Below are 26,757 nucleotides of genomic sequence, written 5' to 3'. Positions count from 1 at the left end.
GAAATGTTTCTATGGAGAAATTACTTAAAAGAGGAAACAGGTGTCACAGAGGATGTTTTTGAGCTGCTGTCACCAGTGTAGGTTAAGAATGCTAGCTGGAGGGCCTGGCACAGTGGCTTATGCCTGTAATCCCAACACTTTGGGAGACCAAGGTGGGCAGATCACAAGGTCAGGAGTTCGAGACCAGCCTGGCCAATATGGTGAAACCCTGTCTCTATTAAAAATATAAAAATTAACCGGGCATGGTGGTGCGTGCCTGTAGTCCCAGCTACTCGGGAGGCTGAGGCAGAAGAATCGCTTGAACCCAGGAGGCAGAGGTTGCAGTGAGCCGAGATCATGCCACTGCACTCCAGCCCAGGCGACAGAGCGAGAGACTCTGTCTCAAAAAAAAAAAGAATGCTAGCTGGGGGTCAGACGCGATGGCTCACGCCTGTAACCCCAGTACTTTCAGAGGTTGAGGCGGGTGGATCACGAGGTCAGGAGTTCGAGACCAGCTTGGCCAATATGGTGAAACCCCCGACTCTAGCAAAAATGTAAAAAATTAGGGCTGGGCACAGTGGCTCACACGTGTAATCCCTGCACTTTGGGAGACTGAGGCAGGCAGATCACGAGGTCAGGAGTTCGAGACCAGCCTGGCCAATACGGTGAAACCCCGGCTCTACTAAAAAAATACAAAAATTAGCTGGGCATGGTGGCGCTATTCCCAGCTACTCAGGAGGCTGAGGCAGGAGAATCGCTTGAACCCAGGAGGTGGAGGTTGCAGTGAGCCAAGATTATGCCACTGCACTCTGGCCTTGGGGGCGACAGCAAGACTCTGTCTCAAAAAAAAAAAAAAGAAAAAAGAAAAGAAAAGAAAAAAAAAACAGCGGGGTGTGGTCGTGCGCGCCTGTAGTCTCAGCTACTCTGGAGGCTGAGGCAGGAGAATCACTTGAACCTGGGGAGGCGGAGGTTGCAGTGAGCCAAGGTTGCGTAACTGCACTCCTCTGGGCAACAGAGTGAGACTGTCTCAAAAGAGAGAGAAAAAAGAATGCTAGTTGGGATAAATGGGAAGTGCAGTGCTATACAGACTAATGCAAACATCCAAAAAGTTTTAGGATTTAAGTCATCAAATTCCTTAAAATTCAGTATAATGGAGTGATGAGAAATTAGGCTGGAACCAGTTATGAAGAGCCTTTTGTGCGAGACAAGCAATGGAAATGTATTGGAGCCTCTTTGATCTGTAATTTTAAAGTATATTTATTTGTAGAAGTTTAAAATGGACTTTTTTTTCTTTGTAGGCACACAAGTCTCTGAATTTTGTCTCAACACTGCTCCAGATTACTATGTCGGAACAGCTGGATTTACCTGTGAGACAGGCAGGCAAGTTTCCTAAATTATTTTGAGTGTATGTAATCTGTTGTTTAAAAGGTTCATAATCGAATAGCAGAAGTGTCTTGGGAAGGCCCTTTGGCAATTTTTTTCTCCCCAGGTAATTTGTTTACCTTCAGTGTTTACAGCTAACATCAGGTACCTTGATATCTGGTGGCAGAGTTTAAAGGAATAATTTGACATTTAGTTGAATTAAAAGAGAAGCTTCAAATAGAAATCGATGGGGTTTATTAAAAGGTTCTATGTATTTTTAGAGTCCTTCCCTGATGGGTGATTATAAGACTCAAACATGTTTGTTTATATAGTCATCTCTTAAACACCTTTTTGCTTTTATCGTTTTAACAGTTTAAAAAGTATTATACTATTTTTAGTTCCTGTTCAACATATTGAGCCATTTCCCTCAGTATCAAATAGTCTGAAAATGTGGCATACTACTTTTCTGAATATTATGTTAGTCTGTAAAAAATAATGGAGTTTACATTTTTAATTTCTTTCTTTTCTTTTTTTTTTTTTTTTTTTTGAGACAGTCTCACTCTGTCATCCAGGCTGGAGTGCAGTGGTGCGAACTCGGCTCACTGTAACCTCTGCCTCCTAGGTTCAAGTGATTCTTCTGCCTTAGCCTCCTGAGTAGCTGGGATTACAGGCGAGAGCCACCACTCCCAGCCTTTTCATTTCTTTTTAATTTATTTGCAGATGTAATAATTTTGTTACGGGAAATATAAAGTACCAATAATTTCATCATTCTAGAAAAACAGATTACATTTTTGTGTTATTTCTTGCTGTTCTTTTCCCCTGCACCTATTTTGTTAAAAATTTTGTTGGGGCTGGGTACGGTGGCTCACGCCTGTAATCCCAGCACTTTGGGAGGCCAAGGCGGGGGGATCACGAGATCAGGAGAACTAGACCATGCTGGCTAACACGGTTAAACCCTGTCTCTACTAAAAATACAAAGAATTAGCCGGGCATGGTGGTGGGCGCCTGTAGTCCCAGCTACTCGGGAGGCTGAGGCAGGAGAATGACGTGAACCTGGGAGGCGGAGCTTGCAGTGAGCCACGATGGCACCACTGCACACTAGCCTGGGCAACAGAGTGAGACTCCATCTCAAAATAAATAAATAAATAAATAAATTTGTTTTCCTCATTTCACTTAATGTATACTGAGCATTTCTTTTTCTTTACATAGTTCCGGTCTTCAGATTTTTTTTTTCTTTTTTCTTTTTTTTTTTTTTTTTTTTGAGACAAAGTCTCGCTCTGTCGCCCAGGCTGGAGTGCAGTGGCGCAATCTCCGCCCACTGTAAGCTCCGCCTCCCGGGTTCACACCATTCTGCCTCAGCCTCCTGAGTAACTGGGACTACAGGCGCCCACCACCACGCCCGGCTACTTTTTTGTATTTTTTAGTAGAGACGGGGTTTCACCGTGTTAGCCAGAATGGTCTTGATCTCTTGACCTCGTGATCCTCCCGCCTCTGCCTCCCAAAGTGCTGGGATTACAGGCGTGAGCCACCGCACCCGGCCCTCAGTAGCCTCCTCTTGACTCACTGTGAACTCTGCCTCCCAGGCTCAAGCCATCCTCCCACCTCAGCCTTCTGAGTAGCTGGGACCATAGGCACGCACCGTCATGCCCTGAGAATTGTATTTTCTGTAGAGACGGGGTCCTGTCATATTGTCCAGGCTGGTCTCAAACTTGTGAGCTCAAGCTATCTGCCTTCCTGGGCCTTCCAAAGTGCTAGGATTATGGGCGTGAGCTGCCATGCCTGGCCATGACTTTTTTAAAAGCAAACAATTTTATGTAAATGACTAAACTCACTGGTCAGCAGTAAATCTTTTTGTAAATATTTCTAATTTAATAGAAAAGGGTAATTTTTATTGTTTCTTTTCCCTCCCTTTCCTTCCTTGCCTTCCTTCTTTCCCTCCTTCCCTTCCTTCCTTTCCTTTCTTCCACAGGGTCTTGATCCTTGCCCAGGCTGGGGTGCAGTGACTCAGTTATAGCTCACTGAATCTTCAAACTCCTGGGCTCAAATAATCTTTCTGCTTTAGCTTCCCAAGCATCTGGGGCTGCAGGCATGTGTCACTACACCATCTAATTATTTTATTTTGTAGAGATGGAATCTTACTATGTTGCTGAGGCTGGTCTTTTTTTTTTTTTTTTTGGTGGAGACGGGGTCTCACTGTGTTGTCCCGGCTGGTTTCGGCTTCCAAAGTATTGAGATTTACAGGCGTTAGCCACTCTGGCTGGTCTTGAATTCCTGGCCCCAAGTGATCCTCTCGCTTCAGCCTCCCAAAGTGCTGGGATCAAAGACATGAGCCACTGTGCCTGGTCTTGTTTCTTTTTTATATATATTCAAGTCTCATTTGTCTTTTACTAGTGAAGCTTACATTTTCCCATTTTTAGATAAGAATCTGCCTTTAAATCCAAAATTTTACTAAGAAGTTAAGTGTTTGGCCTTTAGGAGTGATATTAATAAATTCTAGAGACTTGGTTATGTTTATTAGAAAAATAAATTAAACTAGGAAATTGTTTTAGTGTGTACACAATTGGAAGCAGTTAAACTATGGAATTAGTCAAAAAATTTAAAATATCATTAATTTAAAAATTATATACTTGGGGCTGGCCACGGTGGCTCACACCTGTAATCCCAGCACTTTGGAAGGCCGTGGATGGGGGATCATTTGAAGTCAAGACCAGCCTGGTCAACATGGTGAAACCCTGTCTCTACTAAAAATACAAAAAAATTAGCCGGGTGGTAGTGGCATGCACCTGTAATCCCAGCTACTCAGGAGGCTGAGGCAGGAGAATTGCTTGAGCCTGGGAGATGGAGGTTGTGGTGATCCGAGATTGTGCCATTGTACTCCAGTCTGGGAAACAGTGTGAGACTCTTTCTCAAAAAAGAAAAAAAAAAATTATGTTTTTGGAATAATTGAATGAGATTCTGTAGTGCATGGCATATGGTGGTTTCATCTGCTAGATTTCGAATGATTAGTTCATTCTGTCTTTGCTCAAGCATTCTGGCTAGAGTAGACTGAATCATGAGATCCTTACAGTGCAGTTCCAAGTTCTGTATTGTTGGGGCAAAAAATGTTTAAAATTCCAAATTACATAAGCATATATCCCATTCTTTACTTAGAATGGAAATATTCAGAGGTTGCATCCAGAGACATTGGGACTGTTGTGTGGTCTTAGTATTGGTCTCTATTCTGTTTTGGAGAAAAAGAACCAAAATTCTGTAGTAGTAATAACCTGGACTTTGTTGGTCCTATTTGATTCTTTATTGTAGGTGTAGTTTATCTTGAAACGTTGGCTCACGCCTATAGTCCCAGAACTTTGGGAGGCCGAAGCGGGTGGATCATGAGGTCAGGAGAGTGACACCATCCTGGCCAACATGGTGAAACCTCGTCTCTACTAAAAATACAAAACTTACCTGGGCATGGTGGTGCATGCCTGTAATCCCAGCTACTCGGGAGGCTGAGGCAAGGAGAATCGCTTGAACTAGGGAGTCAGGTTGCAGTGAGCTGAGATTGCACCATTGCACTCCAGCCTGGTGACAGAGCGAGACTCCATCTCATAAAAATACCTTGTTGAGGGGTATTTTAATATATAATGTTAATCTATTTGAAATACTGTAATATGGAATATTTAATTCCTAAATTAAGGCAAACTAGAATATAAAAATCCTATTTCTGTCGATTATCCTTGTTCAAATAAGTACAGGACTTGAGATAAGAATTGCTAATTAGAGAAGATCCAGTGTTTTGCAGAATTTTTTTTTTTTTTTTTTTTTTTTTGAGACGGAGTCCTGCTCTGTCGCCCAGGCTGGAGTGCAGTGGCGCAGTCTCGGCTCACTGCAAGCTCTGCCTCCCGGGTTCACGCCATTCTCCTGCCTCAGCCTCTCCGAGTAGCTGGGACTACAGGCGCCCGCCACCACGCCCGGCTAATTTTTTGTATTTTTAGTAGAGACGGGGTTTCACTGTGGTCTTGATCTCCTGACCTCGTGATCTGCCTGCCTCGGCCTCCCAAAGTGCTGGGATTACAAGCGTGAGCCACCGCGCCCGGCCAGTTTTGCAGAATTTAAGAATTAATTTTGGACAGTTTCCCTTTACAGTACATCTTACACATTTGTAATTCTGTTCTCCCCCTCTCTCTGAAAGTGCTGAGTGAAAAGCTTTGCTAGCAACCTAGATTTTACCACTTCATCAGTTTGTTAACTTTTGTCAAATAGCAATGTGCAAAGAAAAATAGTAATCTATAATCTCTGAACACAGTAAATTCTCCCATAACATAATTTGAATTTGAAGTGGTATGGGATTGAAATACTTAAATTTATAGGTTAAGAACCTTTATATGCTATGATTTTTCTGTGATAAGAATTGGTTTTTTTATTACCTTTGTGTGATTAGTTGTAGAAGCTATGTTGGGATATGTATGATGGTTTTGTCTTTAGAGGCTTCATTTAGAAAACTGATTTGATTTAATTTAACTCTCTTGTAGAAAACAGGGTTAAAAGTGTTGTGATGTTAAAAAAACCAGTTTTCGCTGGGGTTATTTGCAGAGTTTTCTTACGCTGTGTGATTAGTAATAACTTTGCGCTTGATTGCTGTAACTGAGTGTTCAATTTGTGTGTTATCAACTTTAAAAATAATTGAATGTAGTATTTTGTTAATGAAAGCATAGCTTTACAAACGGTGGTGTGAAAGAAATACTTGAGGTATGGACACTTATGGGATTTTCACAGTACTTTCACAGTAAACATTCTTTTGTCAAACTGATCTGTATTTTAGGTGTTATCTATTTGAAAAATATGATAACACAGTATTGGCCTGATCGAGAAACAGCACCAGGGGATATATCCCCTTATACTATTCCAGAAGAAGATCGCCATTGTATTCGAGAAAATATTGTAGAAGCCATTATCCATTCTCCTGAGCTCATCAGGTATGTATTTTTAAAATTTACCCATTTCTGCAGGTATGTAACTTTCAGGGTTTTTTGTTTTTTGGTTTTTTTTTTTTTTTTTTTTTTGAGATGGACTTTCCCTCTGTGGCCAGGCTGGAGTGCAGTGGCATGATCCTTGCTCACTGCAGCCTCCGATTCCCAGGTTCAAGCGATTCTCCTGCCTCTCAGCTCCCAGTAACTGGGATTACAGGCACACGGCACCACATCCAGCTAATTTTTGTATTTTTAGTAGAGACAGAGTTTCACCATGTTGGCGAGGATGGTCTCAATTTCCTGACCTCGTGATCCAACTGCCTCGGCTTCCCAAAGTGCTGGGATTACAGGCGTGAGCCACCGCACCCAGCCTGCGTTTTGTTTTTCTGGAGGGCTTTTGGGGTCTTTTCAGAACATATAGGCTTTTTTTTTTTTTTTTTTTTTTTAAGTTTTAAGGTACATGTGCACAATGTGCAGGTTTGTTACATGTGTATACATGTGCTATGTTGGTGTGCTGCACCCATTAACTCGTCATTTAGCATTAGGTATATCTCCTAATGCTGTCCCTCCCCCCTCCCCTCACCCCACAACAGTTCCCGGAGTGTGATGTTAGGCCTGTTTTTTTTGTAGCAGAAAACTTACCCAACAAATGCTATTGTAGGAGAATGCCTTAGTCATTTTCTTTTCTTTTTTTTTTTTTTTTTTTTTTTGAGATTGAGTCTTGCTCTGTCGCCCAGGCTGGAGTAAGGTGGCACAATCTCAACTTGCTACAACCTCTGCCTCCTGGGATCAAGCAATCCTCCTGCCTCAGTCTCCCGAGTAGCTGGGATTACAGGCTTGCACCAGCATCCCTGGCTAATTTTTATATTTTTAGTAGAGACGAGGTTTTACCATGTTGGCCACACTGGTCTGGAACTCCTGACCTCAAGTGATCCACCTGCCTAGGCCTCTCAAAGTGCTGTGATTACAGGTGTGAGCCACCATGCCTGGCCTGTAATTTATTTTCTTACTACAGTTTGACTTCACACTGACAAAACCAAAAACTTCATACAAAACTTGTGGGCCGGGCACAGTGGCCTCAGCCGCCCGGAGTAACTGGGATTACAGGCGTGCACGACCAGGCCCAGCTAATTTTTGTGTTTTTAGTAGAGATGGGGTTTCACCACGTTGGCCAGGATGGTCTTGATCCCTTGACCTTGTGTCTTCCCGCCTGGGCCTCCCAAAGTGCTGGGATTACAGGTGTGAGCCACCGCACCCAGCCTAATTGATGTTCTTAAATGAAACTTGTTTATTGATGATAGGAATGAAAAATAAAACACCTGTATTTGTAACATTTGTTGGGTTTCATTTGCTCAGTGACTTATTCTGAATCATATATATTCTGTGTACATCTAAAATCACATGGGTTGTTTTGAAATTAGATTTTGTCTAAACAGCTATTTTCCTTTCTATGAGTTAGCAAAATCTTACCTAGTTAGGATTTTTTCCTTACTGTTTATTTTTGGCTTTCAGGGTACAGCTTACTACATGCATTCATCACATCATCAAACATGATTATCCAAGCCGCTGGACTGCCATTGTGGACAAAATTGGCTTTTATCTTCAGTCTGATAACAGTGCTTGTTGGCTAGGCATTCTTCTTTGCCTTTATCAGCTTGTGAAAAATTATGAGTAAGTGTTTCTTTCAATTCCTATAGAGCTTTGAGAAGTAGGAAAAGTTCAGAAAATTTAAGCCAATTTGAACATGTAAAATTATATTTAGCATAGATAATAAAATTAGTGAATTATATGGTAATTTCAATTTATTATTTTCTTTTTGACATAGCATTCTAACTGCAGTTTCTTTTCTTTATTCTACTAAGAAACTCCTTGCGCCCTTTTTTCTTAATCACTGTCTCTTTACCTATTCAAAAACTAAGTTATCTCTAAAGAGGGCCTCCTCAATATGTGCTGATAAAAGTCCTTCAGATAAGTTTTTCTAAAATGTGAAGGTGATCAGAATACATTGAGGATTAAAGCTATTTATTACTTGTGGCTTTTTTTTCTGTGAATTTTTATCTTAATTTAGACTCTTGATTAACTTCCAGAACCTCTGATTCTTTAAGAAGGATTCATTGGAATTTCATGTGATCTTCTTTAATCAGTGTGTTTTGGGGTATTCACACTCACCTATTTCAATGTTGGCATATTTAAGCAGATTATAGTTCATATAGGTCATTAGTATTAGAAAAAAAGATTTTAGGCCAAGTGATTATTTTAGATCTTGTTTTAGGGATCAGGAAAAAAAGATCTAACCTGGAAAGTTGAGGTGTAGCACTGAGAGTGGTAAGCCACATGTTGAAGGAGTTTTTTAAGTCTGTAGTTGATAGGCACTTGAAAAGGTTTGATGGGATATTATGAGGAAGGCATAAGGAAGACTTTTATACCATGATCGTGACTTTATTGCCAGTCCTAACAGCTACACAGATGCCATTGTGAGCCCTCTAATTCTGGGACTTGTAGTTAGCCTCCAATACCCTCTTTGGGTCCCATCTCAAAGTGGCTGATGAACTGCTGCTTTTGTTCTCTGAGCAGGAGAGAAATATACCATTTACAGCATTGGTACTGGTGTTTTCTTGTGTTCCCACCAGCTACCCATCTTCCTGCTAAGGAATGTTCCAGCTGTTACAGTTCTGGTAAGTGAGTGACTAAAATTGGAGAGAATAAAAACAATAAGCTGTCAATATCATTGAGGAGGTTCAAGGCCCTCCTGTCCCATAATCTTAGCAGGAGGGAATATGACAGGGATTTTTAAATGGGAGATACAGGAGGCTGCTACATCATTGGAATTCAGTTCATTTTCAGCCAGTGTTTCGTTGTGAAGCACAAGGTGTTCACAAGGGATCTGTGTGGACTGAAGCAGTTCTAAGAAAATTTACAGAGAAATTGGAATTTGTGGTGGTCCCCAGGAGCATAGATCCTCAGGAAATGCTTGTCAGTTGAAGGAACACAAAGAACATAAAGAGGAAGGCGTGTCACACCATACGGAGTGGTATGAACAAAGAAAGAGATGGAAATGTGAGACTCTGTCTTTAGTGGGTAGTGAGGAGACTGCTTAATGGTATTGATAATTTCCAGTGAGAGGTTGGAAATAGTTTTGGACTGGTAAATTGGGACCATGTTAAAGAGGGTTTTGAGTGCCAGAATGGGAAATTTGGATGTGATCTTTTAGATACTGAGAACCACTGAATTTTTTTTTTTTTAACAGAATAGTGATAAGACTAGAATTTAAGGATTTTCTTTTTTTTTTTTTTGAGATGGAGTCTCGCTCTGTCACCCAGGCTGGAGTGCAGTGGCGCGATCTCGGCTCCACCTCCTGGATTCACTCCATTCTCCTGCCTCAGCCTCTCCTAGTAGCTGGGACTACAGGCGCCCGCCACCACGCCCAGCTAACTTTTTGCATTTTAGTAGAGACGGGGGTTTCAGCGTGTTAGCCAGGATGGTCTTGATCTCCTGACCTCGTGATCCGCCCGCCTCGGCCTCCCAAAGTGCTAGGATTAGAGGCGTGAGCCACTGCGCCTGGCCCCCAACAGACTTTTTAACAATACTTTTTTATTTTTTTGAGATGGAGTCTCTCTTTCACCCAGGCTGTAGTGCAGTGGCACAATCTTGGCTCATAATTGATAGCCCGTTGGTCACATTTTGTTGCCCTATGGGTTAATAGAAGAACTTATGGTTTATGATCTTTTAGAAATAAAGTATTTTCTGCTTTATACATACCACTTCTGCCTTAATGCTGTTGGTATGTAAATTACTTAAGGATGGTAATATATAATCAGTTTTATTTATCAGCTGCTACTATTTACACAAATATAATAAAATACTTCCTAATTTATTATTTATAATTTATTATTTCCTCATTTATTATGAGGTCAATAACCTATTCCAGTTGCCTAGGTTCATGCCTAACTGTGTAATACTGAGAAAGATAGTTAATTTCTGTGCCTCAGTTTCCTGAACTATCAAAGTGAGGATACTCATGTGGGCCTTGAAGATTATTGACCTCATAATACATGTTCAGAAAATACTGGATAATCTTTACCCAAGGTTTTATTCAAGATGCTTTCTTTTTATGGTTTTGCTCTAGATATTTTTCTTTTTCTAAATTGGTTAGGAAGTATTTGATTATATTTATGTGAATGGTAGCAACTGATAAATAAAAAATTTCGTTATGCCTCCTCATCTATATCAATTGATTCACAGTTAGAGACTGCATGGTCAAGTGGTTAAGAGGGCAGACCTTGGATTCCGGTTGCCTAGGTTCATGCCTAACTATGTAATATTGAGAAAGATAGTTAATGTCTGTGCTTCAGTTTCCTCAACTATAAAAGTGAGCATACTCATGTGTGCCTTGAAGATTATTGACCTCATAATACATGTTCAGAAAATACTGGATAATCTTTACTCAAGGTTTTATTCAAGATGCTTCCTTTTTATGGTTTTGTTCTAGATATTTTTCTTTTTCTAAATTGGTTAGGAAGTATTTGATTATATTTTTGTAAATAAATGCGTAGTTTAAATATATATAAAATTGTGGAAATAAATTCTTACAGAATTAGTTTGTATTCCTACTCAAAGGTATAAAAAACCAGAGGAGCGGAGTCCATTGGTAGCAGCAATGCAGCATTTTCTGCCAGTTCTAAAGGATCGTTTTATCCAGCTTCTTTCTGACCAGTCTGATCAGTCTGTCCTCATCCAGAAACAAATATTCAAGATCTTCTATGCTCTTGTTCAGGTAATATCTATGAAGCAGTTTTTATTTATAAAAAGTTAGTCTGTCATTTACCATGTTAAAAATTAACAAAATTTCAGCATTTTAATAATAGTTAACTTGAAAATCTACATTAAGTAGATGATTTTCTAGCAAAATGTAAATTGCGAAAATTATAAGTCTAAACAAGCATACTTCCTCCCCAAATGAATCTTTTTTTTTTTTTTTTTTGAGACTGTCTCGTTCTGTCGCCCAGGCTGGAGTGCAGTGGCGTGATCTCAGCTCACTGCAGCCTCCGCCTCCCGGGTTCAAGTAATTCTCCTGCCTCAGCCTCCTGAGTAGCTGGGATTACAGGCACATGCCACCACACCTGGCTAATTTTTGTATTTTTAATGGAGATAGGGTTTCACCATGTTGGTCATGCTGGTCTCGAACTCCTGACCTCGTGATCCACCTGCCTTGGCCTCCCAAAGTGCTGGGATTACAGGCATGAGCTACCGTGCTTGGCCCCTAATAAATATTAAATTGCAAATGGGCAATGTCAAATTATCTTAAACCATCCACTGTAACCATATTAGTCAATTTAGAAAGTGTCTTTCACCTTAAGAATTAATGAATCTGGGCCGGGCGCGGTGGCTCACACCTGTAATCCCAGCACTTTGGGAGGCTGTGGTGGGCGCATCACCTGAGGAGGGGAGTTCAAGACCAGCCTGACCCAACATGGAGAAACCCTGTCTCTACTAAAAATACAAAAAAAATTAGTCGGGCATGGTGGTACATGCCTGTAATCTCTGCTACTTGGGAGGCTGAGGCAGGAGAAAAGCTTGAACCTGCGAGGCAGAGGTTGTGGTGAGCCAAGATCACACCATTGCACTCCAGCCTGGGCAATAACAGCAAAAATCTGTCTCAAAAAAAAAAAGAAATAATGAATCTGAAAACCAGTTACTTGATTGCAGTTGAAGTCTAACACATACTTGATATGCAAAATATACATAGATTGTCTCAATACAAAACCTATTCCTAAACTTGTCACAAAAATACTAAATCAGTGGGCTTTACTGGTACACAGTAATGGCTTTTATTATTTCTGTATGTTCTAAATTTTTCTAGGATAAAAGATACCCACTAAAGAAATAGTTGGTGGGCCGGGCGCGGTGGCTCACGCTTGTAATCCCAGCACTTTGGGAGGCCGAGGCGGGTGGATCACGAGGACAGGAGATCGAGACCACGGTGAAACCCCGTCTCTACTAAAAATACAAAAAAATTAGCCGGGCGTGGTGGTGGGCGCCTGTAGTCCCAGCTACTCAGAGAGGCTGAGGCAGGAGAATGGCGTGAACCCGGGAGGTGGAGCTTGCAGTGAGCCGAGATTGCGCCACTGCACTCCAGCCTGGGCGACAGAGCGAGACTCCGTCTCAAAAAAAAAAAAAAAAATAGTTGGGGCCGGGTGTGGTGGCTCACGCCTGTAATCCCAGCACTTTGGGAAGCCAAGGCGGGCAGATCACGAGGTCAGGAGGTCGAGACCATCCTGGCTAACATGGTGAAACCCCGTCTCTACTAAAAATACAAAACATTAGCTGGGTGTGGTGGCGGGTGCCTGTAGTCCCAGCTACTTGGGAGGCTGAGGCAGGAGAATGGTGTGAACCCAGGAGGCAGAGGTTGCAGTGAGCCGAGATCACACCACTGCACTCCAGCCTGGGCGACTGAGCAAGACTCCGTTTCAAAAAGAAAGAAATGGTTGGGTCAGTATTCGCAGTGAAATGTAATTACTTGTAAAACAGATTTTTAAAAACCAGGAAAATTCTGGTTCTTTTTGTTGTATCATGTACCATAGAAGGGTTTATCTCATCTGCCAAGACCTTTGGTTCAAGTCATACCATTACATTTAAAAATCTCATTTAAATAGATCAGAGCCAGGCACAGTGGCTCGCACCTGTAAGCCTGTAATCCCAGTTATTCTGGAGGCTGAGGTTGGAGGATTGCTTGAAGTCAAGACTTCAAGGCTGCACTCCATCCTGACAGAGCGAGACCTGGTCTCTTAAAAAAAAGGAAGAAAGATCTATGACTTCACCTCCATTAAGATTGTACTTGCCTAACTCTGTTCCTTGGTTGGATTTTGCATATCTTTGCTAGATCTTTAAAGACATTCAGATATCTCCCACTCTGAATCTAAGGGCACCTTAATGCCATTCTATTGGACTCTTACGTTATTCTTTTGTTAAGTAATTTGAGTAAACACTAGTCTTTTCGATATTTTTTCTAACTAGGAGGATCATAACTTTTGGATTAAATAATAGGTCTTTTTGAAAACTATCATAGGGCATAGGGAATAGGACAAAATAGTTTCTCAACTCATTCTTTGAGACTAGCATACCTGTCTCACTTGTGAAAATAGATGTCCTAAAATCCCAAATTGGATAACCTTTTTATTGGCCTACTGAGAAATAGGATTTATCCCAGGAATACAAGAATGGATCAACAGTAAGAAATTAGTTTTTGTAATTAACCCTTACATCACATTAAAATAGAGACCTGTAACCATCTTTATGGATGTCAGATAAAGCTTTGATAAAATTAAATAACCACGTCTGCTTTGAAAAAAATAAACAACTGTTAGAATCCTGGAACAGAATCTTTCTTAACTTGATGAAAGTTGTTCATTAGAAATCTATAATAAATATCACACCTTATGGTGAAAATAAATGTCCCAGTAAAATGGGAATATGCAAGGATGCCCACTCACTGTTTACCATTATAGATAACAAGCAAAGAAGTTTGCCTATGTACTAAAAGCAGAAAATGTGGATTGAATGAAATACTTTTGGTAGGTATTGTGAAGAGTAAAAAGAAGTGGGATTTTCTTTAGCAAGGATTTTGAAATATTAATTCTTGACTTTTATTTAGTATACACTACCACTGGAACTGATAAACCAACAGAACCTGACAGAATGGATAGAAATTTTAAAGACTGTTGTGAACAGGGATGTACCTAATGTAAGTTTCTGTATGTTCTCTTATATTACTAAATACAAATATTTAATGGTCTTTTGAAGACTTTAACTGGTGTTTCCTGTAACATTCTTTGTGAGTTTTTATAATATGTGATTTATTTTTTTCTAGATTAGAGGTACCTTTTCATTTGTTTACATACGCGTTACATATGTACATTTACTTAGTATGAAAAGTTGTAAAGGGTGTTTTTTAAATATATTACTGGTTAAGTGCTTCTGTTATCCTTTTATTTCATCCTAAATCTTCTGTTCCTTCTCAGTTCATAAATTAAGAGCTCATAGCTGGCTCTTAGCCTAGTTAATTTGTCAGATGCCCACGTACAGAGAAAGAGGAAGAACTTGATTTACAGATTGACCAAACTTTGTAGTTATGTTATTTTTTGATAATAACTTTATTGAGAAATAACTCAGATACCATAAAATTTATTCTTTTAAAGTACAACTTAGTAGTTTTTAGTACATTCAGAGTTGTCCAGTTGTGTTATTTTTATAATCAAACTTTTTTAAATTATTACAATTTTTCTTTATAGTCTAGTTTTCTTTTTTCTTTCTTTTCTTTTCTTTTCTTTTTTTTTTTTTTTTGAGATGAAGTTTCGCTCCTGTTGCCTAGACTGGAGTGCAGTGGCACAATCTTGGTTCACTGCAACCTCCGCCTTCCGAGTTCAAGCGATTTTCATGCCTCAGCCTCCCAAGTAGCTGGGACTACAGACGTGTGCCACCAAGCTCGTCTAATTTTTGTATTTTTAGTAGAGATGGAGTTTCACCGTGTTGGCCAGGCTGGTCTCAAACTTCTGACCTCAGGTAATCCACCCACCTTGGCCTCCCAAAGTGCTGGGATTACAGGCGTGAGCCACTGTGCCCGGCCTATAGTCTAGTTTTCTAGAGATATAGGGGAATTTACAGATTACTGAATACCCTGTTTTTTTTGTTTTGTTTTGTTTTGTTTTGAGACAGCCTCACTCTGTCGCCCAGGCTGGAGTGCAGTGGTGCGATCTCAGCTCACTGCAACCTCTGCCTCCCAGGTTCAAGCAATTCCCTGCCTCAACCTCCAAAGTAGCTGGGATTACAGGTGCCTGTCACCATGCCTGGCTAATTTTTTTATTTTTCGTAGAGACAGGGTTTCACCATCTTGGCCAGGCTGGTCTTGAACTCCTGACCTTGTGATCCACCCGCCTTAGCCTCCCAAAGTGCTGGGATTACAGGTGTGAGCCACCGTGCCCAGCCTATTTTATGGTGTGATTTATGTACTGTTATTAATATATACTTATTTAACCCTCAAAATCCTTCTGACTTTTATTTTAAACTTACACATGGGAGGGTTATGCAATTTATCCAATATAATATTGTTAATCACATAAGTGAGACCAAAGTCCTATTTTGCAGTTTAATTTTTTTTAAAGATTTGTTTCAAAAACATTTACGATCAATGCAGAAGAAACGACATTTCTACACCCTCCATGGGAAACTAGTTTGGTATATATTTTTCTGTGCACATTTAATAGATATAAAATATAACTTTTAAAGGTCTCATATACATATTGTGCACCTTTTTGTGGTATAATTTATAATCCGTGCACCAATTATAAATAAACAGTTCAGTGAGTTAACACAATTATTATGTACCCACATAGCCATCACCTCAGAATGTTTACTCATGGCTGGTTCTAGCCATCTCTGCCATCATCTCATTTCCCACACAATAGATTTCAGCTGTTTTAGAACTTAATAAGTAATCTTTTGTTCCTGGCTTCTTTCACTTAATATATTTATAAGATTCTTTCATGTTGTATAGTGGTAGTTTATCATTTTTTATTGCTGAGCGGTATCCTATTTTATAGATATATCACAAGTTATGTATGTGGATGGGCATTTGGGTAGTTTTACTTTTTCAGTATTATAGATAAAGCTATGAACATTCTTACATGTCTCTTTGTGGTCACATGTTTTTCAAACTCTTGCATAAATATCAAAGAAAGGAATTGGGTCATAAGGTAGATGTGTGTTTTACTTTACAAGTAACTTCCAAAGTGGCTGTAGCATTGCTCTCACTAGCGATGTATGAGAGTGTTCACTTGCTCTGTATATTCACTTCCTTGTCCTACTTAAAAAAATATGTTGGCTGGGCGCGGTGGCTCACGCCTGTAATCCCAGCACTTTGGGAGGCCAAGGCGGGCGGATCACGAGGTCAGGAGTTCGAGACCATCCTGGCTAACACGGTGAAACCCTGTCTCTACTAAAAATACAAAAAATTAGCTGGGCGAGGTGGCAGACGCCTGTAGTCCCAGCTATGCGGGAGGCTGAGGCAGGAGAATGGCGTGAACCCCGGGGGGTAGAGCCTGCAGTGAGCCGAGATTGCGTCACTGCACTCCAGCCTGGGTGAAAGAGCGAGACTCCGTCTCAAAAAAAAAATATATATATATATATATATTATATATATTATGGATAGGCTGGGCATGGTGGCTCATGCCTGTAATCACAGCACTTTGGCAGGCTGAGGCGGGCGGATCACGAGGTTAGGAGATCAAGACCATCCTGGCCAACATGGTGAAACCCCGTCTCTACTAAAAATACAAACATTAGCTGGGCATGGTGGTGCAAGCCTGTAGTCCCAGCTACTCGGGAGGCTGAGACAGGAGAATCACTTGAACCAGGGAGGCAGAGGTTGCAGTGAGTGAGCCGAGATTGTGCCACTACACTCCAGCCTGGCAACAGATTGGGACTCTGTCTCAAAAAAAAAAAAAAATATATATATATATATATATATATATATATATATATATATATATGTTATGGATGTCTTAGGTTATTAATGTATAATGATCCAATTCCTTCTTTCAGTGATTGTGTAGTAGTCTTTTATGGATCTTCCATAATTGAACGTTGTTAATGAATGTTCAGGTTCTTAGCAATTTTTTACCATTACAAATAATATTATAATTAATATTCTCCTACACAAATCGTTGCGCATTTATACTTATATATCTGAAACTAGATTTCTGAAATGGAGTTTCTCATGCCCTTTCTGTTATGAAATATACTGATTTTGATTAAGTTACAATTGTCATGGCCTTGACTATACTATTTAGATCTTGGCTAAAATGTTTGGCTTTAAGCTTGTAGAATTATTTTAAAAAGCATGTCTTTTATAACCAACTAGTGAAGCAGTGAGGATGCCTCTTTGATTTAAATAGGGTTAATACTTTTCCAAGTCTAACCTTCCACTATGAAAGGCCAACATCAGGCCAGGCGCAGTGGATCACGAGGTCAGGAGATGGAGACCATCCTGGCTAACCCCGTCTCTACTAAAAATACAAAAACAAAATTAGCTGGGCATTGTGGCTGGCGCCTGTAGTCCCAGCTACTTGGGAGGCTGAGGCAGGAGAATGGTGTGAACCCGGGAGGTGGAGCTTGCAGTGAGCTGAGATGGCAACAGAGCGAGACTCCATCTCAAAAAAAAAAAAAAAAAAAAAAAGGCCAGCATTAGAGAAGCATTCACATTTTTGTCAATCTTTTCTCATCTCATGCTGTTCCTCCTATACTGTATTATCTCTTATCATTAAATAAATGTCTCTTTAAAGGAAACACTTCAAGTTGAAGAAGATGATCGACCTGAGTTACCATGGTGGAAATGCAAGAAGTGGGCCTTACATATTTTAGCAAGACTTTTTGAAAGGTAATCTCATCCATATATGGTGATTTAAATTAATTTAAAGTGCTAGCATAAAGCATTATAAAGAAACAATGGGCATTTTGATGTTCTTTTAGATATGGAAGCCCTGGCAATGTTTCCAAGGAGTATAATGAATTTGCTGAAGTATTTCTGAAGGCATTTGCTGTTGGTGTCCAGCAAGTAAGTCTGTTTTTAGTTTTTCTAAGTGGAAACATGGCATCTTTAAGTTAATTTATATATTGCTTATTTCCAGTTTCTTTGACATCTAAAGAGTGCCTGTTTGGACCCTGTACCAGGTCTCAAACATTTTTGGTCTGAGGATCTCTTTATGTTCAAATTACTTAGGATACCATTGGGTTCTCATTTATGTGAGTTATACCTAGTAATATTTATCATATTAGAAATTAAGGTAAGAGTAAACAGTTCATTAAAATATAATAACAGGCCTATTATATGTCAAGAGAACAATTTTTTTTTTCTCTTGTTGCCCAGGTTGTAGTGCAGTGGCGTAATCTCGGCTCACTGCAACCTCTGCCTCCCAGGTTCAAGCGATTCTCCTGCCTCATCAGCCTCCCGAGTAGCTGGGATTATAGGTATGTGCCACCACACCCGGCTAATTTTGAATTTTTAGTAGAGACGGGTTTTCTCCATGTTGGTCAGGCTGGTCTTGAACTCTTGACCTCAGGTGATCCGCCTGCCTCGGCCTACCAAAGTGCTGGGATTACAGGCGTGAACCCCCACCCCTGGCCCAGAATTCTAATTTTTGCTTGAAACCTCAAATTTTAACACCAGTAACATATTGTCAGCAATTTTCCTTGAAATAATGGACTCATTTTATTCATTTTTGAGCATATAATCCTATAATCCCAGCACTTTGGGAGGCCAAGGTGGGCAGATCACGAGGTCAGGAGTTCGAGACCAGCCTGGCCAACATGGAGAAATCCTATCTCTACTAAAAATACAAAAATCAGCTGGGCGTGGTGGTGTGTGCCTGTAATCCCAGCTACTGGGGAGGCTGAGGCAGGAGAATGGCTTGAACCCAGGAGGCCGAGGTTGCAGTGGGTGGAGATCATGCCACTGCACTCCAGCCTGGGTGACAGAGCAAGACTCCATCTCAAAAAAAAAAAAAATTCTTAAGAAAAACTTGTTCTCGGCTGGGCGCGGTGGCTCACGCTTGTAATCCCAGTACTTTGGGAGGCCGAGGCGGGCGGATCATGAGGTCAGGAGATCGAGACCATGGTGAAACCCCGTCTCTACTAAAAATACAAAAAATTAGCCGGGCGTGGTGGCGGGCGCCTGTAGTCCCAGCTACTCGGAGAGGCTGAGGCAGGAGAATGGCGTGAACCTGGGAGGCGGAGCTTGCAGTGAGCCGAGATTGCGCCACTGCATTCCAGCCTGGGCGACAGAGCGAGACTCCGTCTCAAAAAAAAAAAAAAAAAAAAAAAAAAAACTTGTTCTCTGGGCGTGGTGGCTCATGTCTGTAATCCCAGCACTTTGGGAGGCCAAGGCGGGCGGATCACGAGGTCAGGAGATCAAGACCATCCTGGCTAACACAATGAAACCCCGTTTCTACTAAAAATTCAAAAAAGTAGCCGGGCGTGGTGGTGGGCGCCTATAGTTCCAGCTGCTTGGGAGGCTGAGGCAGGAGAATGGCATGAACCCGGGGGGTGGAGCTTGCGGTGAGCAGAGATTGCCCCACTGCACTCCAGCCTGGGCGACAGAGTGAGACTGTCTCAAAAAAAAAAAAAAAAAAAAAAAAAGAAAAGCTTCTTCTATAACAATATGGCTGTAAAGAATACAGTGACTTGGCCGGGCGTGGTGGCTCACCCCTGTAATCCCAGCACTTTGGGAGGCCGTGGCAGGCAGATCACCTGAGGTCAGGAGTTCAAGTTCAGACCAACATGGAGACATCCTGTCTACTAAAAATACAAAATCAGCTGGGTGTGGTGGCGCATGTCTGTAATCCCAGCTACTTGGGAGGCTTAGGCAGGAGAATCACTTGAACCCAGGAGGCGGAGTTTGCGGTGGGCCGAGATTGCACCATTGAGCAAAACTCCGTCTCAAAAAAAAATAAATAAATAAAAATACTGTGAATTTCAAATAAGGCGTCAGAACATTTAACACCATGGTTTTGTACCATTGGTGCAAATACTCATTTACTCAAAACACAGTTTTTTTTTTTTAAAAAGACAATATCATTACGAAAGTAGCTTTAAACTAGTAGATCCTCTGAAATATTCTCGGGGACCACTAGAGGTTTGTGGACCACATTTTGCGTATCAGTGTTCTGAAACATGAAGTACAGTTAGAACTATTGACAGATGCTAAATAGGAAATTGACTGCTTTGGGTAAGATTTTCCCAGAAGATGGCTTTAACAAGATAGGGTTTTCTCCCAATACTGTGGTTTTTCAGTAGGTAGCAAATGGGTTAGGTGTGGTGGCTTACACCTGTAATCCCAGCACTTTGGGAGGCTGAGATGGGAGAATCGCTTGAGGCCAGGAGTTAGAGACCAGCCGGGGCAACGTAGTGAGACACTGTCTCTAACAACAACAACAAAAAAAACCCAGAAAAACGAAGATAGCATATAGTTTTCTCTTCTTTTCATTCTTAATCAGAAATGAGTTAAATTATTTTTCAAAGTATACGGTTGTTTTTCTTTATGATGAGCTTGGCATTAAGATATGTGTTAACTGTTTTTACTGGCTTGTAAGTGGTTGAAATTTCTATTTGAACATTGATTGTTGATCGAAAATTTTTTTCCAAGGTTTTATTGAAGGTGTTATATCAGTACAAGGAGAAGCAATATATGGCTCCTCGAGTTTTACAACAGACATTAAATTATATTAATCAAGGAGTTTCTCATGCTCTCACCTGGAAGAATCTGAAGCCCCATATACAAGTAATAATTTTTATCTGAAATGTTTTTATAGCAAATATAATAGAAATAACATCAATTACCATAAAGGTTGAAAAATTGCATGTTTGTTGAGTTGTGTTACTTAGTCTACTTCTGGTGGTTGTTTTGAGAGTATAGCAGAAAAAGGAGACAAGACACTGACATAAAGTTATGAGAGGTATCTTGTGAATACCCAACGTATCTTTTAATCCAAAACTGTTGTCTTCAAACTTTCGATTTAAGTTCTTAATATTGAACTATGATTATATTTTATCATGTAATTTGGAGTAGCCAAGGGACTTCATTTCACCAGATTCGTTTCTAGGATAAATGACTTATCTGCTATTTCTGTGAATAATTTATGTGCTTTATTTAGAGCTGTAGAATTTTATAGACTATATATATTTAGAATACTTAATTGTGACCTTTGTACACATATATCTTATAATTACTTGTTACAGAGAGGGGAAGTACATGTAGTTTGATAGTTGATCTTAGAACACATTAAATGCATTACTAACATTTGATATTAAGCTTTAAAATACATAATAGTGTTACTTTGGTTTTAATACTTAAAGGAAATTTGAAGGTTTAAATTTGAAAACTGATGGTTATTGTTTTCTTAACTTTTAAATTGCAGGGCATTATCCAAGATGTTATTTTTCCATTGATGTGCTATACAGATGCTGATGAGGAACTTTGGCAAGAAGACCCTTACGAATATATACGCATGAAGTTTGGTAAGGAATTTTCACATTTTTAGAAACAAAAAATGTCAGTAATTAAGATTACAGTGATTGTGTGTAGCCAGCCTAGGGGGTATTATGTATCTTCTTTGTTGTTTTAATGTAATTGATCCCTTGTGTAGTCCTTTTTGGGGCCATTATTTATGACATTTGATAATGATAATCTTATTTTTGGCGGACACAAATTCAATACTGTTAAGTTTTTATTACTGAATGCCAAAACTGTTAGATATTCAAGATTACACCTCAACACTAAATGTCTCAACTATACTTTTGGATCTTATGTTAGCCATCATATGAGTGGGAAATGAGAAAACACATCTTGGAAGCTGGAGTCATATGAAGTCCTTGCACAGAACTAAAGAATTGTAATTTGGCTAATAATGTTGAGTATTGGTCCTTATTCTTACCAAGTCGTTTGTGCTTTTTGCAGCTTGTACTTTTGTGACCCTGTTGTGAAAATTCTCACATCAGTAGTGTTTCATACGTACGATTTAAACTGCTGAGTTCTGAGTTAACAAATAAAAATGAAAACTATTAGGAGGAATTCATGGATTAACATTTAATTTGCACAGGCCAGGTGTGGTGGCTAAGGCCTGTAAATCCCAACATGTTGGGAGGCCTAGGCAGGCAGATCGTTTGAGGTCAGGAGTTTGAGACCAACCTGGCCAATATAGTGAAACCCCATCTCTACTAAAAATACAAAAATTAGCCGGGCGTGGTGGCAGGCACCTGTAAACCAGCTACTTGGGAGACTGAGGCAGGAGAATTGCTTGAACCTGGGAGATGGAGGTTGCAATGAGCCGAGATCGCCCAATGCACTCCAGCCTGAGTGACAGAGCGAGACTCCATCTCAAAACAAACAAAAGCATTTAATTTGTACAGAAAAGACATTGAATTCTGCTTTTGCAAAATGATAAAGGGATCTGGGATCATTTTCATACCTTATGTAAAGATTAAGCATTTTTTTAATGCTTTGGTGAAGAAATTAATGTTTATTGTCTTAATTTTAAACTTGTTCTCTAGATGTGTTTGAAGATTTCATTTCTCCTACCACTGCTGCCCAGACACTTTTGTTTACAGCCTGTAGTAAGAGGAAAGAGGTAGGCTTATTTAATGTTTAGATAACTTTTGCTGTATTATTTAAAATTTATTCAGCTATACACTCAGTTTTAAATGTTAGTCATGTGAGTCATTTTGTTAGTATGTTTTTTAAGGAATGTTGGCCTATTCAATAACAGTACTTTTCTCTTTTAATCTAGGTACTGCAAAAGACTATGGGATTTTGTTACCAGATTCTTACAGAGCCAAATGCTGACCCTCGAAAAAAAGATGGAGCTCTGCATATGATTGGCTCTTTAGCTGAAATACTTCTGAAGGTATTCTTTAGTGTGTTTGTATGTGCATGAGTGTGCATGTATGCAAGTAGTTTTAAAAAATAAACAGCCAGCCAGGCACAGTGGCTCACTTCTATAATCCCAGCACTTTTGGGATGCTGAGGCAGGCAGATTGCCTGAGCCCAGGAGTTTGAGACCAGCCTGGGCAACATAGTGAGACCCACATCTCTATAAGAATAAAAAATAGGCTGGGTGTGGTGGCTCATGCCTGTAATCCCAGCTATTTGGGAGGCCAGGGCGGGGGGATCACCTGAGGTCAGGAGTTGGAGAACAGCCTGGCCAACATGGTGAAACCCCGTCTCTACTAAAAATACAAAAATCAGCTGGGCGTGGTGGCTCACGCCTGTAATCCCAGCACTTTGGGAGGCCGAGGTGGGCGGATCATGAGGTCAGGAGATCGAGACTATCCTGGCTAACACGGTGAAACCCCGTCTCTACTAAAAATACAAAAAAAAAAAAATTTGCCGGGCATGGTGGCTGGCGCCTGTAGTCCCAGCTACTCGGGAGGCTGAGGCAGGAGAATGGCTTGAACCCGGGACGCAGAGTTTGCAGTGAGCTGAGATCGCACCACTGCAATCCAGCCTGGGTGACAGAGTGAGACTCCATCTCAAAAAAAAAAAATCAGCCAGGCATGGTGGTAGGCACCTGTAATCCCAGCTACTTAGGAGGCTGAGGCAGGAGAATCACTTGAACTTGGGAGGCAGAGGCTGCAGTGAGCCGAGGTCATGCTGCTGCACTCCACGCTCCAGTCCAGGCGACAGAGAGAGACTCCGTCTCAAAAAAAAAAAATAAAAAAATAAAAAATAACACCTTATGGAGTGTACAACTCAGTGGTTTTTAGTGTATTCACAGTTGTGTAACTATCACCCCCAGAAGGAACTCCGTATACATTAGCAGTCACTCCACATACCACCCCAAATCTCCCAACCCTAGGCTACCTATAGTCCACATTTTTTCTATGGATTTGTTTTTTGTGGACATTTTATATAAATGGAATCATATAATATGTAGCTCTTTGTGGGTGACTTCTTTCATTTAGTGTAATGTTTTCAAGGATTATCCGTGTTGTAGCATGTTTCAGTACTTTTTCCTTTTTGTTGCCAAATTATATTTCATTATATTAATATACCACATTTTATTTACTCGTTCATATTTTATGAGATGGAGTCTTGCTCTGTTGCCCAGGCTGGAGTGCAGTGGTGAGATCTTGGCTTGCTGCAGCCACCAGTCTCCCGCATTCAAGTGATTCTCCTGCCTCAGCCTCCCAAGTAGCTGAGATTTCCGCCTTCGCGCCCCCCCATATGCTGGAGTGCAGTGGCGCAATCTCGACTCATTGCAACCTCTACCTTCCGGGTTCAAGTGATTCTTATGCCTCAAGTGCCTGCCACCAGCCTAATTTTTGTATTTTTAGTAGAGATGGGGTTTTGCCATGTTGGCCAGGCTGGTCTCGAACTCCTGGCTTCAGGTGATCTGCCCGCCTCAGCCTCCCAAAGTGCCAGGATTACAGGCGTGAGCCACTGTGCCTGGCTCTTGCCCATTTTAATCGGGTTGTTTGTCTTTTTATAATTGAGTTGTTAGAAATCTTTACATTTTAAAGCCAGGCACTAAGTACTCATAGAATATTTAGTCATTGTATCTTTTATCTTTTCGTTTTTTGGAAATGGAGTCTCACTCTGTTATACAGGCTGGAGTGCAGTGGCGTGATGTCTGCTCACTACAGCCTCTACCTCCTGAGTTCAAGCGATTTTCTTGCCTCAGCCTCCCGAGTAGCTGGGACTGCAGACACCTGCCACCACACCAGCTAATTTTTGTATTTTCAGTAGAGACGGGGTTTCACCATTTTGGCCAGGCTGGTCTCGAATTCCTGACCTCAGGTGATCCACCCACCTCGGCCTCCCAAAATGCTGGGATTACAGGCATGAGCCACTGCACCTGGCCATCTTTCATCTTTTCTATACCTGTTCACCCGTCCTTCTCTTTATTTATAAAGTATATATTAAAGACATTCTAATCATTTGTGGCATAGAAGGCTGAGAATTACTGAGTTCTCTTGGCAAATTCAAATTTATCTATTCTTACCTTTCACTCAGCTTCACTTAGTGGTAATACCGTACATAGGTAGGCAAAATTATCAAAAACATGAAGTTGATTTTGGTATGCTACTATCAACTAATCTATGGACCTTTTTCAAGTTTCACAAGATTTCCCACTGTGTCCTTTTTTCTGTTCCATGACCCAGTCTAGGGTCTCACATTACATTAAGTTGTCATGTCTGATTATGTAAGTGTTGATATATGTGTCTTATGTGTTTAATGTTGATTTAATGTGCAGTTTAAGGAACTCTTCTAAAAAGCTTCTTTGCACTTAGAAAATACTCACCTTGAATACTGAGAGTGCCTTTTTAGAGGATCACTTGAATCTGAGAGGTAGAGGTTGCAGTGAGCCGAAATTGTGCCACTGCATTCCAGCCTGGGCGACAGAGCAAGACTCCGTCTCAAAAAAAAGAAAAAAAAAAAAAGAGTGTGCCTTTTTGGATAGCCAGTTTATTCGTTTGAAAGCAGGATTTTTCTCAGGTTATGTTATTTTCAGCCAGAAACTTTGTCAGACAACTTTTTTCATTATAAAAGTTTCATAGTAACAGATAAAATTAACCAAACTTACATCATTCAAACACTATTTCTGGTAAGATTTGGCATCATGGCTTTCTAATCAAGGAATATAAAAACATGTAAAAATATGTTTAGTGGTTTTTGGTGGTGAAGTTCTGGAATAAGAAAATTGGTTGTGGATTCTGGGGTTCAAAGAATGAGAATATATGTAACATTAATAGTCATTTTTAACAGTGTTACATCTGTTTGGAAATTGAGATGATTATATTTGGAACTGTATCAAAATAACTGTTGTTTATATTTACAGAAAAAGATCTACAAAGATCAGATGGAATACATGTTGCAGAATCATGTATTCCCTCTCTTCAGCAGTGAACTAGGCTACATGAGAGCAAGGGTATGTTTTAAAGCTGCATTATTTATATACTTTTGTCTTGTAATGAATGACTCTGTGGACTTTTATATTGAAACTTTTAAATGTTCACTTTGAAGGCTGTGTTTTATTTTAGGTTTCTGTTTAATGTAAATCTTTACATGGCTGCTGTAATGTGTGCATAGGTTTCATCTGTGTCTGGTAGCAGTGTCTGTCTGTGTTTTGCATTCAGATCTTGCTATCCACACAAACGTCATGCAGCCAAAGAGTAACTTGGGATCATAGTACTGGTCTAGTGTTGTCTCTGGACACGTCTACCACTGGCCAGCCTCCAAATTCCCACACACACAACTCAGGGAATAGAGATAAGCTTGGGGGAATTTAAGGTAAGGTATCTACACTAACTCACTGTGTTTTTACAAAAGGCTTGCTGGGTACTTCACTATTTTTGTGAAGTGAAGTTCAAAAGTGATCAGAACCTTCAAACAGCCTTAGAGCTAACAAGAAGATGTCTGATTGATGATAGAGAAATGCCTGTGAAAGTGGAAGCTGCCATTGCCCTTCAAGTATTGATCAGCAATCAAGAAAAAGGTAAAGGATTTTTGTATGTCAAGAAAAGTGAATGTTGGCCAGGTGCAGTAGGTCACACCTGTAATCTTAGCACTTCGATAGGCTTAGGTGGGAAGAGCACTTGAAGCCAGGTGTTCAAGACCAGCCTGGGAAACATCTCTACAAAAAAAAATTTTTTTAAATTAACTGGACATAGCGGCATGTACCTGTAGTGCCAGCTACTTGGGAGTCTGAGACAGCTGGATCACTAGAGCCCGGCAGTTCGAGGCTGCAGTGTGCTATGATTGCATCTCCAGCCTGGGCAACAGATCAAAACCCTGCCTCTTGGCTGGGCGCGGTGGCTCACGCTTGTAATCCCAGCACTTTGGGAGGCCGAGGCGGGCGGATCACGAGGTCAGGAGATCGAGACCACGGTGAAACCCCGTCTCTACTAAAAATACAAAAAA

At 40.5% G+C, this 26,757-nt stretch overlaps 1 protein-coding gene and 1 non-coding gene across 3 annotated transcripts in view; both read left to right on the top strand.

Annotated features, from left to right (window-relative positions):
- The window catches only part of IPO7 (importin 7), a 65,572-nt gene that overhangs the window by 19,961 nt on the left and 18,854 nt on the right, over positions 1-26,757 (top strand). The window contains exons 2-14 of one of the 2 annotated variants that reach the window (XM_055282458.2): positions 1,278-1,359; positions 6,143-6,296; positions 7,803-7,961; positions 10,908-11,064; positions 13,942-14,031; positions 17,627-17,721; positions 17,814-17,898; positions 20,485-20,619; positions 21,257-21,356; positions 22,389-22,465; positions 22,625-22,741; positions 25,676-25,765; positions 26,167-26,332. In XM_055282458.2, the coding sequence (XP_055138433.1) occupies positions 1,278-1,359; positions 6,143-6,296; positions 7,803-7,961; positions 10,908-11,064; positions 13,942-14,031; positions 17,627-17,721; positions 17,814-17,898; positions 20,485-20,619; positions 21,257-21,356; positions 22,389-22,465; positions 22,625-22,741; positions 25,676-25,765; positions 26,167-26,332 (1,507 nt within the window). Of the gene's footprint in view, positions 1-1,277; positions 1,360-6,142; positions 6,297-7,802; positions 7,962-8,421; positions 8,966-10,888; positions 11,065-13,941; positions 14,032-17,626; positions 17,722-17,813; positions 17,899-20,484; positions 20,620-21,256; positions 21,357-22,388; positions 22,466-22,624; positions 22,742-25,675; positions 25,766-26,166; positions 26,333-26,757 lie in introns of those variants that run through there. The other variant, XM_063641097.1, reaches the window with a different exon arrangement.
- On the top strand, positions 25,909-26,090 carry LOC129485570 (small nucleolar RNA SNORA23). The gene has a single exon (XR_008658709.1). It is a non-coding gene; the product is annotated as a small nucleolar RNA SNORA23 (small nucleolar RNA).

This window comes from Symphalangus syndactylus, chromosome 6 (assembly GCF_028878055.3).
Source record: "Symphalangus syndactylus isolate Jambi chromosome 6, NHGRI_mSymSyn1-v2.1_pri, whole genome shotgun sequence".
NCBI classification, from domain to species: domain Eukaryota; kingdom Metazoa; phylum Chordata; class Mammalia; order Primates; family Hylobatidae; genus Symphalangus; species Symphalangus syndactylus.
This window is presented reverse-complemented; position numbering and strand designations above follow the sequence as displayed.